The sequence below is a fragment of the Triplophysa rosa genome, unplaced genomic scaffold, assembly GCF_024868665.1.
Source record: "Triplophysa rosa unplaced genomic scaffold, Trosa_1v2 scaffold228_ERROPOS557246, whole genome shotgun sequence".
NCBI classification, from domain to species: Eukaryota; Metazoa; Chordata; class Actinopteri; order Cypriniformes; family Nemacheilidae; genus Triplophysa; species Triplophysa rosa.
In genome coordinates this window covers 166,205-180,701 of record NW_026634244.1, presented here as the reverse complement: position 1 = coordinate 180,701, position 14,497 = coordinate 166,205, and the positions used below count along the sequence as shown (strand labels likewise).

The 14,497-nt window shown below is 43.3% G+C and overlaps 1 protein-coding gene across 1 annotated transcript in view; it reads right to left on the bottom strand.

Annotated features, from left to right (window-relative positions):
• Positions 1–1,567: 1,567 nt before the first annotated feature.
• The window catches only part of rsph1 (radial spoke head component 1), a 47,356-nt gene continuing 34,426 nt past the window's right edge, over positions 1,568–14,497 (bottom strand). Inside the window, exons 4-8 of the mRNA XM_057327402.1 lie at positions 6,468–6,558; positions 4,791–4,926; positions 4,320–4,391; positions 4,083–4,197; positions 1,568–2,029 (exon numbers count right to left, since the gene is read on the bottom strand). Coding sequence (XP_057183385.1) covers positions 1,854–2,029; positions 4,083–4,197; positions 4,320–4,391; positions 4,791–4,926; positions 6,468–6,558 — 590 coding nt within the window. The 3' untranslated portion in view covers positions 1,568–1,853. The remainder of the gene's footprint in view (positions 2,030–4,082; positions 4,198–4,319; positions 4,392–4,790; positions 4,927–6,467; positions 6,559–14,497) is intronic.

The window sequence follows — 14,497 nt, the reverse complement described above, 5'->3', positions numbered from 1 at the left end:
GAGACGGGAATCGAACTTGGATCACTGCGAAGCATACTGGCCCTACATGTCAGCACACTAACAACCAGGCTGTTGTTGCCGACAGGCAAAGACAGCTTTGCTACAAGATAGTGTGACAGTGAAGTCCCTTGTCCTCATAAAGTCTGCTGAGCTTGAGAAGATGCAACTGCGTCTCAGTTCGAAGGCTGCATCCTCCGGAGGTCGCATTTGTCAACCGCATACGTCATCAGGGTTTATTATTTCAGGTTTTATTTCAGAAAGGCAACTGTTACATTTAGAGGTAAGAATTAGGGATGCACCGAAATGAAAAGTCTTGGCCGAAGCCGAAGCAAAATGAAACACTTGGCCGAAGGCCGAATACCGAACATGTTTTTTTTGCATTTCTTCTATTTATTTAGCCATTTTTTTCACTATTGCATGAACTGAATGGTCAAAATGTGCTTTTTATCATTTGTCTTGCTTTTCAATAAAATACAATACAACTTAAAATAATATTGAGCAGAGCAAAACAAAGTCAATTAAAACAAAAAATTGAAATTGAATAGCCTATATTAGGCCTATAACTGACTGCTAAAAGAATGTAATGTAAGTTACTCTGTACCCCTACAACAAAACAGTTCATTAAAAAGTGTCATTCAACATTAGGCCTATAAGCTAAAAATACGAATAAACGAAAACTGTTGGATAATTATAGGCTACAGTGGAGTAAAAAAATAATCATTTAAAGTAGTTTAAGATAAGGCAGCAGCATAACAAAATGTGAATAAAATGATGGGGGATGAATACTTTTGCAAGCCACTGTACATGGCAAAATGATTTTAAGAAGAAAAAAAAAAACATCCATGCAAGCAATTCTGACTGATGCTGACTGACAACCATATCAGTTCACGTCTCTCATCCAAATTCCGCCCACGATAGTCGACTGTTCTCTAAGAAGGTGCACTCGTGGCCGGGATGCACAGAACATACTTTGACAAGTTGTTTAGTAGGGATGTAACGATTCACTCAGCTCACGATGTGATGCGATTCACGATTATAATCTCACGATGCGATTTATTCACGATTTACTCATGATTTATTTTTACAAAATGAGTTGAAACAAATTAGAAATTAACAACTTCCCTTGCATTATTTCTTAAATGCTTCACGTTTCTTTGTATAATAATTATTTTTATTTCAAATAACAAAACTAAACTGCAATTTTAAAATAAATTAATAATAGAAAAAGTATATTTAATATAAACAAACTAATACTGTCTGTGCTTTTCTTGGATTTTTTGCCTTTAAGAAATATCAGCATGTCCACGTTTAAGTTTGCAGTGAACATGGCGGCCCCTGCTGTTCAAAAAATGTTCACACCTCAACCGATTTGAATCGTCACACATTATAATCGATTTTCAACCGGCTCACGGTGAATCGTTACATCCCTATTGTTTAGTACAGGGGACTGAGTGCACGCGACGACTGTATGATGTCAAAGGATGTCGCGAGCGGCGGGGCTACTGTCAGACAGCCCGCCCGCTTCCATCTGAAGTAAAGTTACCGACCGGTAAAGACGCTTTCATTCGGAAATTTACTCCCGCGAGACAAGTCCCATGCCGTGTCTTTCTCTGACACTTTAAAATGCTCCACACACACTTCCAAAATGTTTGCATTAATAAAGCGCACATGCGGTCTCTCTCTCTCTCTCTCTCTCTCTCTGCACTGGTTGCTGCTTGATCGTATCACAAGTCATGTTCGGTATAATGTATTCGGCCATTTCACATATTCGGTTGCCGAACATTCGGTGCATACCTAGTAAGAATGAAACTACAATGATTACATCTTAAGAGAAATAAGTTAGCGCTGTTACCTCACAACAAGAAGATCCCTGGTTCGATCCCCGGCTGGGACAGGAGGCCATTCTGTGTTGAGTTTGCATGTTCTCCCTCTGTAAACGTGGATTTATTCTGTGTACTCTGGTTTCCTCCCACAGTCCAAAGACATACAGGATAGGTTAATTGAGGATTCCAAATTATCCCACCCCTGACTTGGGTATAGAACAGACTGGTGTATAGATTTGACTAGTTCTCGCCATGAATTGATGAAAGATGCCGGAATGGCGTTAAGAATAAAACAATAAATAAATAAATATTGTTTTATAAATGAAATGAGACAACCTCGATGATGTATGCGGTCGACAAATGCAACCACCGGAGGACGCAGCCTTTGAATTTTTTTACAACAACAAAATTGTGGCCAGTGAAAATGCTCCTTGGCTAGTAAATTTGGAAAACAACTAGCCACTCTGGCCGGTGAGCAAAAAAGTTAATGTAAAGCCCTGACTATTACCCAACACTTAGTTTTGGTCCCCCTCCAACTGTCAAACCAGAGAACTTGCATAGTAATCATGCACACACTGTAATGTAGATAATATATACTCTCACATATTAAAGCAATCAACTGATCATCATGTATAATATGTACAGTAGCTCACAGAAGTGAGTACACCCCTCACATTTTTGTAAATATTTTATTATATCTTTTCATGTGACAACACTGAAGAAATGACACTTTGCTACAATGTAAAGTAGTGAGTGTACAGCTTGTGTAACAGTGTAAATTTGATGTCCCCTCAAAATAACTCAACACACAGCCATTAATGTCTAAACCGCTGGCAACAAAAGTACACCCCTAAGTGAAGATGTCCAAATTGGGCCCAAAGTGTCAATATTTGTGTGGCCACCATTATTTTCAGCACTGCCTTAACCCTCACCATTATTTTCAGCACTGCCTTAACCCTCTTTCACCAGAGCTTCACAATTTGCCACTGGAGTCCTCTTCCACTCCTCCATGACGACATCACAGAGCTGGTGGATGTTAGAGACCTTGTGCTCCTCCACCTTCGTTTGAAGATGCCCCACAGATGCTCAATAGGGTTTAGGTCTGGAGACATGCTTGGCCAGTCCATCACCTTTAGCCTCAGCTTCTTTTGGGGTCGTTATCATGTTGGAATACTGCCCTGCGGCCCAGTCTCCAAAGGGAGGGGATCATGCACTGCTTCAATATGTTACAGTACATGTTTGCATTCATGGTTCCCTCAATGAACTGTAGCTCCCCAGTGCCGGCAGCACTCATGCAGCCCCAGACCATGACACTCCCACCACCATGCTTGACTGTAGGCAAGACACACTTGTCTTTGTACTCCTCACCTGGTTTCCGCCACACACACTTGACACCATCTGAACCAAATAAGTTTATCTTGGTCTCATCAGACCACAGGACATGGTTCCAGTAATCCATGTCCTTAGTCTGCTTGTCTTCAGCAAACTGTTTGAGGGCATTCTTGTGCATCATCTTTTCTGGGACGACAGCCATGCAGACCATTTTGATGCAGTGTGTGGCGTATGGTCTGAGCACTGACAGGCTGACCCCCCACCCCTCCAACCTCTGCAGCAATGCTGGCAGCACTCATACGTCTATTTCCCAAAGACAACCTCTGGATATGACGCTGAGGATATGACGCTGAGCGTGTGCTCTCAACTTCTTTGGTCGACCATGGCAAGGCCTGTTCTGAGTGGAGGTTCTGAGTGGAACCTGTCCTGTTAAACCGCTGTATGGTCTTGGCCACCATGCTGCAGCTCAGTTTCAGGGTCTTAGCAATCTTCTTATAGCCTAGATCATCTTTATGTAGAGCAAAAATTCTTTTTTTCAGATCATCAGAGAGTTCTTTGCCATGAGGTGCCATGTTGAACTACCAGTGAGCAGTATGAGAGAGTGAGAGCGATAACACCAAAGTTAACACCCCTGCTCCCCATTCACACCTGAGACCTTGTAACACTAAAGAATCACATGACACTGGCGAGGGAAAATGGCTAATTGGGCCCAATTTGGAAATTTTCACTTAGGGGTGTACTCACTTTTTTTGCCAGCGGTTTAGACATTAATGGCTGTGTGTGGAGTTATTTTCACTACTTTGTGGCAAAGTTTAATTTCTTCAGTGTTGTCACATGAAAAGATATAATAAAATATTTACAAAAATGTGAGGGGTGCACTCACTTCTGTGAGATACTGTACGTGATCATATCTGGATATGCATGTACCTGAGGAGACAGTATCTATAACAGTGGTCCAATGAGAAAGCTTAGTAACTGCCTTGGGTTTCCACTTCAATACAGTAGTTATGAAAGGCTCATCTTGCTCAGTATCTCCTTTCACCTATAGAATCCAGAGAATAACAGCATTTGAATTTCTCATATTCTTCATCTTTAACAATCAATGTGTGTGAAAGATGTTTCAGTGTCTTGCTGAAACATCTGGTAAAACATAAAGAGACATACCTGATCTATCTGGAAATACTCTCCATGCTGCTCACATCCACTGTTAAATACATATTTCCCTGGACCAGATGGCTAGAAAATGTCAATAATACTTAAAACATGGTTATTGTGTAAATGAGGTACAACTATCTTTATTCAAGAATGCAGATAACATGGTATGGCAGTTCTAGTTTTGCTTTATGATGTTGGTTTCACATTGGACATCACATGGCAATCCAAAACACAGTACCAAAAAACACCAAATTAAATATTGTTACAGTTTTATCAGTATTTGTATATGGATGAGATCTATTGCCGTTGACTACCTATATTTTGTTATATTAATTGTAAATGTTTGTATGGTTACTTGCCTATTTAGATGTAATTTTATATGTGCATTGGATTTTCCCTGCTGTACAAGACACTGTCAGAACAAGACTGCCACCACATCCCTGTACCCGTTCAGAACAACTGATTTAGGGTGTTACTTACATTATTATTAACAAAGTTGCCCTGATATCTATGGTTGAGATGGATAAGCTCTCCAGCTGACTCAATTTTACCCATGATCCATGAGCCCATGTACTGAGAGTTTGTATCATGATATATGTATGTACCTTGACCATGTCTAAAAGAAAAGAGGTAGATACATTTACTGCAAAATTAAGCATGTTCTACATTTGAATGAATGAAACTTAAAGGCAGGGTGTCCGATTTCTCTTAGCCGTTGTTGATGTTCAAATCACCAAAACAAACACACCCCTACCACAGCCGCGGGAACGTATTTTGAGCAGGGGGTGCTGTCATTTTTTTTATTACTGTGCCATGGGAGAGCCGCTTAAGTTTAAAGTTAATAAATAACGGAGGCAAAAATTAGTTGCTGCCGAGAATTAAGAAGATCCCAGTGTGATTATAGGATGCAGCATAAAAACAAACATATAAACGCATGTTATATGTATGCCTATAGCCAAAGCAAAATCTGTTGTATGAAAACTAGCTGCACGGCGGCAGCTTAACCACCCAAACAAAAACCATGGGCAAACCGGTCACGCGAATAAACACAACTGTATGCTGTACGGCAACAGCACAGAAATAAACCCGTAACGTTACATATTCTGCCTGTAGACCTAGCCACAATCTCAAATCAAGAAATAACTGTCTTACATTTCTGCTGGCCTGCATGCAAAACTCCGAAAGTGGCATTTCTTTTTGGGTTGACGCTGCTGAAGTCCTGCATGAGGTAAATAAGTCTGAAATTCGTTTTTGCGCCATTTGGACAAGACCGCTCATGACACTTGACCTTCACTAACGCCGTGACGTCATTAGACACTTGCGTTGTCATTGTAACAGTAACGTTATTAAAGCAAAAACAGTGACGTTATTAATGTTTTCAATGGATATTAGTGAATAGACACATTAATAAAATGTATTATATTTATTTTTGATAAAACATTTAATTTACGGAGTGTCTATTTACACAGAGTAATGTTACAAATAGCCTGCCCAAGGCAGCAATGCTTTTTACTCTTACCGAAAATAGCTGTATTTTCTTTGGATTAAATAAAAAAAAGTAGTTAGATGCTATTGATACTTATAAATAGTGGCAGATAACGTTACTTTACCCTAAACTTTAAGAATAAAATTTTTATTGAAAACAAATGCAAGAGTTTGATTTAGAACCCCAGTCTCCTGTGTCACACTACGCAGACTTTACACCTTATGCCACTTGAGTCATTGTTCAAAATGAAGTCGTTCTTACATATACTCTATTCCAATCACATATTGGTGGGCGGACCTGGTGCAAATAGTCTCTGCCTTTATTTATGCATCTTTCACACTGTTTCAGTTTTTCTTTCGCTCGACGCCAGGGGGTGCTGCAGCCCCCGCAGAACCCCCACTTCCCGCGGCTATGACCCCTACCCCCATCTGTCGCTTTCGTCAGCACTCGGCTCGGCTAATGTCCGTCCTGTGCACCTTACTGCTGATTGGCTACAAGGTTGTTTTGGTACTCGGCCCGACTCAGTTGTCTAAAGCGTAATTCAGAAATCGGTTACCCCGCCTTTAATTCATTGTGTATAATTTCTAATATGCATAGAAGAGACAGACTGTTAGATTAGATCAGTGAGAATGGATATGCTGTTGAGCTACGGAATTAAATTGCAACATCACCTTTGATGACATAGCCATTCACCATTGTAAATGTCTCCATTAGGGTATGTGTAAACACCGTGACCCTGACGCAGATCATCCAACCAGCTTCCTGAGAAAGAGCCAATCTATCAAAACATTTTCTCATTTTTCTGAATTTAGTACACATTTTTCATTACTATCAGCACAACAAATTGAGTAAAAGTTGAATAAAAACAACATAAATATCTGGGGTTTTTGTTTGTTCCACTTTTGCTTTAAAGTCATGAAATCAAAACTACGCATTCTTGTTTTTATATAATATTGCAGTTTGGATTATGCTATTTATTTTAATTAAAAATATTTTTAAAGGTCCCATTCCCCGCGATCCAATTTTCAACCTTTAGTTAGTGTGTAATGTTGCTATTAGTGTCACGGTCAGTGGAGACAGAACCCAGATGCAGGCAGCAGTTGAAATGAAACAGACTTTAATAAAATGATAATCCCACGATAGGGCGAACAATAAACTAAAAGAAGACTCAAACAGAAAACCTCCCACAAGGGGGACAAAACAAACAGGATAATAATTCCAAATAATAAATCCAAACACGAAACAGTCTTTGACGGAAGACACGAACGGGATGTAAACAGCATGAACAAACACAGCAAATACAATGCAACGACACAGGACTGGGAATACACAGGACTTATAAAGGGGAAAACTAACAAGGATAATAGGACAGGGATAGTGACGGGCAGGTGACAAGACTTAACATTAAAAGGAAACTTGCGGGAAGATGATAGGGACAGGTGAGGGAGATGAACACTAACGGAGAAACAAGGGGGCGGAGTTAAACAAAAGACAGGAGGACACGCGGCGAAATGTCACAACAAACCGCCACATGTCTCCACACAAGACAAAACATATACACAAGACATGGTACTGTCACGAACCTGTCCACAAGACACGAAAACTCCGAATAGGAAGGACAGGACCCTGAGAGTACCCCCGCTCCAAGGGCCGAACCCCGAACGGCCCAAGGGGAAAACATTCAGCGGGACAAAACAGACAGGAATGAAGAAAAACACCACACAGACAAAACAGAACATACTAGGGGCAGGGCCGACAGAACAACGAAGGGGTTGGGGTTGGACAATAAGAAAAACATTAACGGGAAGGGAGGGGGGAATGGGCTGAAAAAAACTGGGAAAACTAAACTGGGGTGGGACAGGGGGTGGGGACCTAGGGGTGACCATGGGTGTTTCCTAGGGCGGGGGGAGGGGCAGGAGGAAGGGACAGGCATGGCTGGGAAGACTGGGACCAATAACTGTACAGGTGAAGCCACAAAGCATGGGCCGGCTGGAAGACCGGCTGGACAGCGGCTAGACGCCGGCTGGAAGGCCGGCTGGACAGGGCTTGGACGCCGACTGGAAGGCCGGCTGGACAGGACTGGACGCCGGCTGGAAGGCCGGCTGGACAGGACTGGACGCCGGCTGGAAGGCCGGCTGGACAGGACTGGACGCCGGCTGGAAGGCCGGCTGGACAGGACAGGATGCCGGCTGGAAGGCCGGCTGGACAGGACAGGATGCCGGCTGGAAGGCCGGCTGGACAGGACTGGACACCGGCTTCGCCGGCTGGACTGCCGGCTGAAGCACCGGACTGGACGCCAGAAAAACCGGACTGGACACCGGACTGGACGCCGGCTGCACTGGACTGGACGCCGGCTGGAAGACTGGTTGGGACGCCGGCTGGATAACCGGCTGCATCGCCGGCTGTATAACCGGACTGGACACCGGACTGGACATTAGACTGGACGCCGGCTGCATCAGACTGGATGCCGGACTGGATACCGGGCTGGACGCCGGCTGCTGCACTGGCTGGGACGAGGCCCGCGCTGCCCGCCACTGCCTCTTTTTCTTCAGCCGAGCCACCCGCCTGGTGGTCGGCTGAAGGAAGGAGGTGAAGGGTACGGCTGGCTCAGGGTTGGAGGCCTCTGATGAGGACCCCCAAGATTCTCGCCTGCCCTGTTTGCCACCGAGGCTCACTGGTGGTGGAGGGAATGGTGTGGCGACGCCCACAACCCCGATCTGCAGGGGACGGCCCTCAGGGATCGCGACCAGCGGAGATGAGTAGGTGGGTTGAACTGAGACCCTGGACTCCGATCGATCAACGGCATACAGCCATATCGCATCAAAGTCCAGCGGTTTCAGTGACCTCATCTCCGCACGCGAGAGTGGCTCCCTGAGACCGGCGTTGAAGAGCGTCACCAACTCCTCCTCTCCGAACACAGTCTCCTCTGCGACTTCGAGGAACCGGCCCGCATAGTCGTCTACGCTTCCGGTTCCCTGGCGAATGCCGCAGAGGAGACGAGCCTGGCGGGAACGCACAGCGTCCATGCTGCCTGCTGGGTCTTTATTTGGTCGTTGCATTCTGTCACGGTCAGTGGAGACAGAACCCAGACGCAGGCAGCAGTTGAAATGAAACAGACTTTAATCAGAATCAGAATCAGAAGAGCTTTATTGCCAAGTGTGCTTGCACACACAAGGAATTTTCTTTGGTGTTGGAAGCTTCTAGTACAGACATTTAACACAATGACAATACAATATAATACGATTTACAGTCTAAAAGATTCTAAATTGTGCATATATAAAATAAAGACTATTTTACAGAAAATGGGGGATAATAACATATAAGAGACATTGTACCGGGTAGTATATAGTAGAATAAACATATTAACAGATTGTATGTACACTTGTGCAAATGGATAATTTAGTAAGTAGAGGTAGTGTTATATACATGTATACATAAGATGTAGATATAATAAGGCACTATAGTGCACACTATAGGAGTAGTGGAAGTGGAATATTGCTCTTAAGGAGCAGTTATCTGTTTAGGAGGGAGATTGCCTGGGGGAAGAAGCTGCTTCTGTGTCTGGAAGTCCTGGTGTTTGGTGCTCTAAAGCGCCGGCCAGAGGGCAGCAGATCAAAGAGTTTGTGTGCTGGGTGTGTGGAGTCAATGATGATTTTTCTTGCCCTGTTTTTCACTCTGGAATCGTACAGGTCCTGAAGTGTGGGCAGAGGAGCACCAATAATTTTCTCAGCACTACGAACTGTCCGTTGTAGTCTTCGTAGGTCTGATTTGGTGGCCGAGCCATACCAAACAGTAATTGAAGTGCACAGAACAGATTCGATGACCACTGAGTAGAACTGGGTCAGTAGCTCCTGTGGTAGGTTGAACTTCCTCAATTGACGGAGGAAGTATAACCTCTGCTGGGCCTTCTTTACAATGGAGTCTATGTGGGACTCCCACTTCAGGTCCTGAGAGATGGTGGAGCCCAGGAACCTGAATGACTCCACAGTATCCACAGTGCTGTCCAGGATGGTGAGGGGAGGAAGTGATGGAGGGTTCCTTCTGAAATCCACTATCATCTCCACTGTCTTGAATGCATTCAGCTCTAGGTTGTTTTGACTACACCAGGCAGCCAGCTGAGCAACCTCCTTTCTGTAGGCAGATTCATCACCGTCTTGAATAAGGCCAATGACTGTGGTGTCATCTGCAAACTTCAGGAGTTTGACAGAAGGGTCTGTAGAGGTGCATTCGTTTGTGTAGAGTGAAAATAGCAGTGGAGAAAGAACACATCCTTGAGGAGCTCCGGTGCTGATGGTACATGTGCTGGATTTAAATTTTCCCAACCTCACTAGCTGCTGCCTGTTCGACAGGAAGTTAATAATCCACTGACAGGTAGAGGTTGGCACAGAGAGCTGGGTAAGCTTGGGCAGGAGGAGGTCTGGGATTATGGTGTTGAAGGCCGAGCTGAAGTCTACAAACAGGATCCTGACGTAAGTCCCTGGTCTGTCTAGGTGTTGTAGGATGTAATGCAGTCCCATGTTTACTGCATCGTCCACAGACCTGTTTGCTCGGTAAGCAAACTGGAGGGGATCAAGAAGTGGTCTGGTGATGTCCTTCAGGTGGGCCAGTACAAGTCTCTCAAATGACTTCATGACCACAGATGTTAAAGCAACAGGCCTGTAGTCATTAAGTCCAGATATTTTGGGTTTCTTCTGTACAGGGATGATGGTGGAGCGTTTGAAGCATGAAGGGACTTCACACTGCTCCAAAGATCTGTTAAAAATATTTGTGAAGATGGGCGACAGCTGCTCTGCACAGACTTTCAGGCAGGAGGGTGAGACATTGTCTGGGCCTGGTGCTTTTCTGATCTTTTGTTTGCGGAAAAGCTGGCAAACATCCTCTTCGCAGATCTTAAGTGCAGGTTGAATGTCAAGAGGAGGTGTTAATGCTATAGCAGAGATAGGGTCAGGGCGGGTGTTAAGGGTGAGACTCTGCATTTCAAAACGACAAATAAATTAATAAAATGATAATTCCACGATAGGGCGAACAATAAACTAAAAGAAGACTCAAACAGAAAACCTCCCACAAGGGGGACAAAACAAACAGGATAATAATTCCAAATAATAAATCCAAACACGAAACAGTCTTTGACGGAAGACACGAACGGGATGTAAACAGCATGAACAAACACAGCAAATACAATGCAACGACACAGGACTGGGAATACACGGGACTTATAAAGGGGAAAACTAACAAGGATAATAGGACAGGGATAGTGACGGGCAGGTGACAAGACTTAACATTAAAAGGAAACTTGCGGGAAGATGATAGGGACAGGTGAGGGAGATGAACACTAACGGAGAAACAAGGGGGCGGAGTTAAACAAAAGACAGGAGGACACGCGGCGAAATGTCACAACAAACCGCCACGTGTCTCCACACAAGACAAAACATATACACAAGACATGGGACTGTCACGACCCTGTCCACAAGACACGAAAACTCCGAATAGGAAGGACAGAACCCTAACAATTAGAGCATAAACAATACTTTGAAGTCCTACTTGCAAATGTCTCCTGGTCAGTCTGCTTGTTTTATTATCCAACTCGGGTACAATATAAAAAGGCAAGACTAACGCTTCTGTTATTAGTGTTAATTAATATAACTGGTATGACGCCATTCGGTCCGGTGTCATTTCCCTCGCCATAGTAGGAAAAACATTTGCGATCTCTAACAAATATTGACGTTTGCACATGCACTAGCAGACCTCCGTTACACTTCGATCGATCCACATGTTTTTAACTGATAAAGTGAAGTTGACACCATTGTTATTGTTTATTGCTAAAAGCCAAAGTTTATGAATACACGTGCACTGAGAGGGGCACCGACCAATCACAACAGCCCGAGAAACGGAAGCTGGCTGATATGGTATGGGTGGGACATCTTCACCAGAGCTATTGATAGAAGCTGGCTGTGTCCCAATTCGGGGGCTGCGTGCTTTGAAGGCTGCATTTTAAGACCAATTGCGTCACAGCAGCGCGACTGAAGGCTGGTAAGGCTGTCCCGATTCAAAGGTTGCTTCAAAAGCAGCCCCAAAATGCGACCTTATTTCCGCAGGTTTTTAAGGATACAACAAATGTATCCTTCACAGCTTTAGCTATCCCGAGATTCATTGCGCGCCTGTAACGGCTTGAAATTTTTTAACAATCTATCAAATCTTTAGTTAAATAAAAGTATGTAATTCACAAAAACGGTCGATTTCAGTGTTTTAATATTATATATGATGTTGTTAATTAACATTATTGGTGCATTATTGTGTTTTTTGAATTTGTAAGGTTGGTTAATTTAATATACTGTTGGGCTGTTTTAATCTACATATTCTCGAAAATAAAATATAAATTTTCTGGCTCCGTATTTGTTTAAAAAAGGAACGTCAGGAACGTCTCTGCTGTGTCCTGCTGGCACCACGCAACAGGAGTAGCAGGTGACGCAAATCAAGGAAATCATTAGGAAATCCTCCGCGAGGCTAGACCGTCTCATTTCAGTTAGCTTCTTGCAATTTTGAGGCTGCGTGCTTTGAAAACCAAGTCCTCGTTTTTAAGTCCGCGACCTTGAAGGTTGCAGCCGCTGAATTGGGACACAGCTGCTGTGTCTTTCGTAAGGCTGCGTCCTTGTGTCCTCCATAGGTATCATCTTCTAAAGGATGCGGTATACGGAGGATTCTCAATTTAGAATTAAACGAGATGTCTTCGTAGGATTTACTGGCAGAAAAGGAAACAGGAAGTAGCTATGACAACACGTTGCACTCGCACACTTGTCAAATTAATTAAAATTATTTCTACATGATTTAAGAGGTAAAAAGTTAGTTACTTTCTACCCTAAACAATGCCAAAAGAGTTAAACAAATATAAAAAATTTGCCTCACTGTTTCAAAATGTTCAAAAATCACTAAACACTTGTAAACCTATTTACTACATATGCCTGCTGAGATAAAAAAAAAACGTGACACAAATTGTAAACTGTTCACATTTAAACACCACATATTTGATTGAATGTATAGCTGTTGCCGTTTATTCAAATAACAGATGTTGGCCGACGCAAAGAATTGTCCAGCAACGAAGGATACAGCTCATATCCTCCGAATTCCGTTTCAATAGTTCCCGGAAGTTACTAGTATGGTGGTTTTACAGCATTGGGTTTTTCTATTACTGACTGAGTTTTTATATGAAACAATGCATTTAAACTAGTTATAGGTCTCACACACTAACACAGAAAAGGCTATGAGTCTCATAGCAAAAAGACTACGATCTCATGGGTCAAAGGTTACAGGCCAGGTTGAACATCAAACAGCACCATAAGACATCTTTCGCACGCAAACACTTTGAGAACACACACAGCACGCATTCTTGGAGACATTAGTATTAACGAAAACACAAGATCTTGTCTAAAATGCATTGTATTTTTGAAGTACATTAAGCTAGGGGTAGTAAATGTCAATATGACATACATTCGCATAATAAAGATGTATGTATGTGTCTTTCATATAGTAGCAACTGACAAAATGACATACATCTACATTTTAAAGATGGATGTATGTGTATATCTTTTTTAATCCTTTAAAAAGTTTCGCCACAATTAAAAGTTGATGTAATAAGCTTGATATTTAACTGTGGAATGTCACAAGAGGATGGACTAACAAAAATAAGTGATGTCATGTAAAACCTGATTGGTAGAAGGTGATGTCAGGTAAAACATGATTGGTTTGAACTCATAACAACTTGAGAACCGTGTATAAAAGATGGAGTCAGAAGTGTATTTGTTGGACATGACCAGATGAACTCTGTGTGTCTCACTTTGCTTGCTCGAGCAAATAAAGTTTAAACTCTTGGCATCTGGAACCCTTGTCTCTGAGATTTCTTTCTGCGATGGAAGGCCGATTCGCCACAACACTAGTTACGCATGGAGCTGCGACTAAACAAACCAACTGAGGTAAATGTTTAACCCATTTAAAGACGAAAGCCATTTAACGAATAAAAAAATGAAAGAAATGAAGCATTTAAAGAGAAAAAATAACTTCCTGGAACTATCTGAAGGCTCCATGAATCACGTGACGCTCCAGCGTTTTGGACTTCTGTTGGCAGAACTCTCTAGGCTTGTTCGACTTGATGCGGCGCCGCTAGATCCGACAGGCAGATGACATCAAAGTACCGCGAGAGCCATTCGAAAAACCATAAAATGTTTGGTTTCGAATCGCTCTCGCGGTACTTTGATGTCATCCTCCTGTCGGATCTTGCGGCGCCGCATCAAGTCGAACAAGCCTTCTCTCTCAATAGGTGTGTTCGACTTGATGTGGCGCTGTGCTGATCGATCGGAATCTGACTTGAAGCAGTGCATGCCGGTTAGAAATTTTGTCCGACTTGAACCGGCGCCGACGCCACGTGACTTTCACGTGGGGCATTAAAGTAGCGCAAGAGCGTTTTGAGAACAGCCGGCTTGCTCAGCCGGCACAGCATCTCAGGCCCTGTCCCAAATGGCGCACTTGCGGTCTTGTGGACTTAAATTGCGCGTTCTCGCAAAGTCTACAAGTCTGTAGGGTGTCCCATTTGTCTTTTCAGTGCTCAGAAGTCTGCTCGCGAGCGCCTCCTTTGTGCCCTCGATGCGGGCTTCGTGAGACTCCACTGAAGTCCCCTACCCAGGAATCCTTGCGAACGCCCAATCACAGA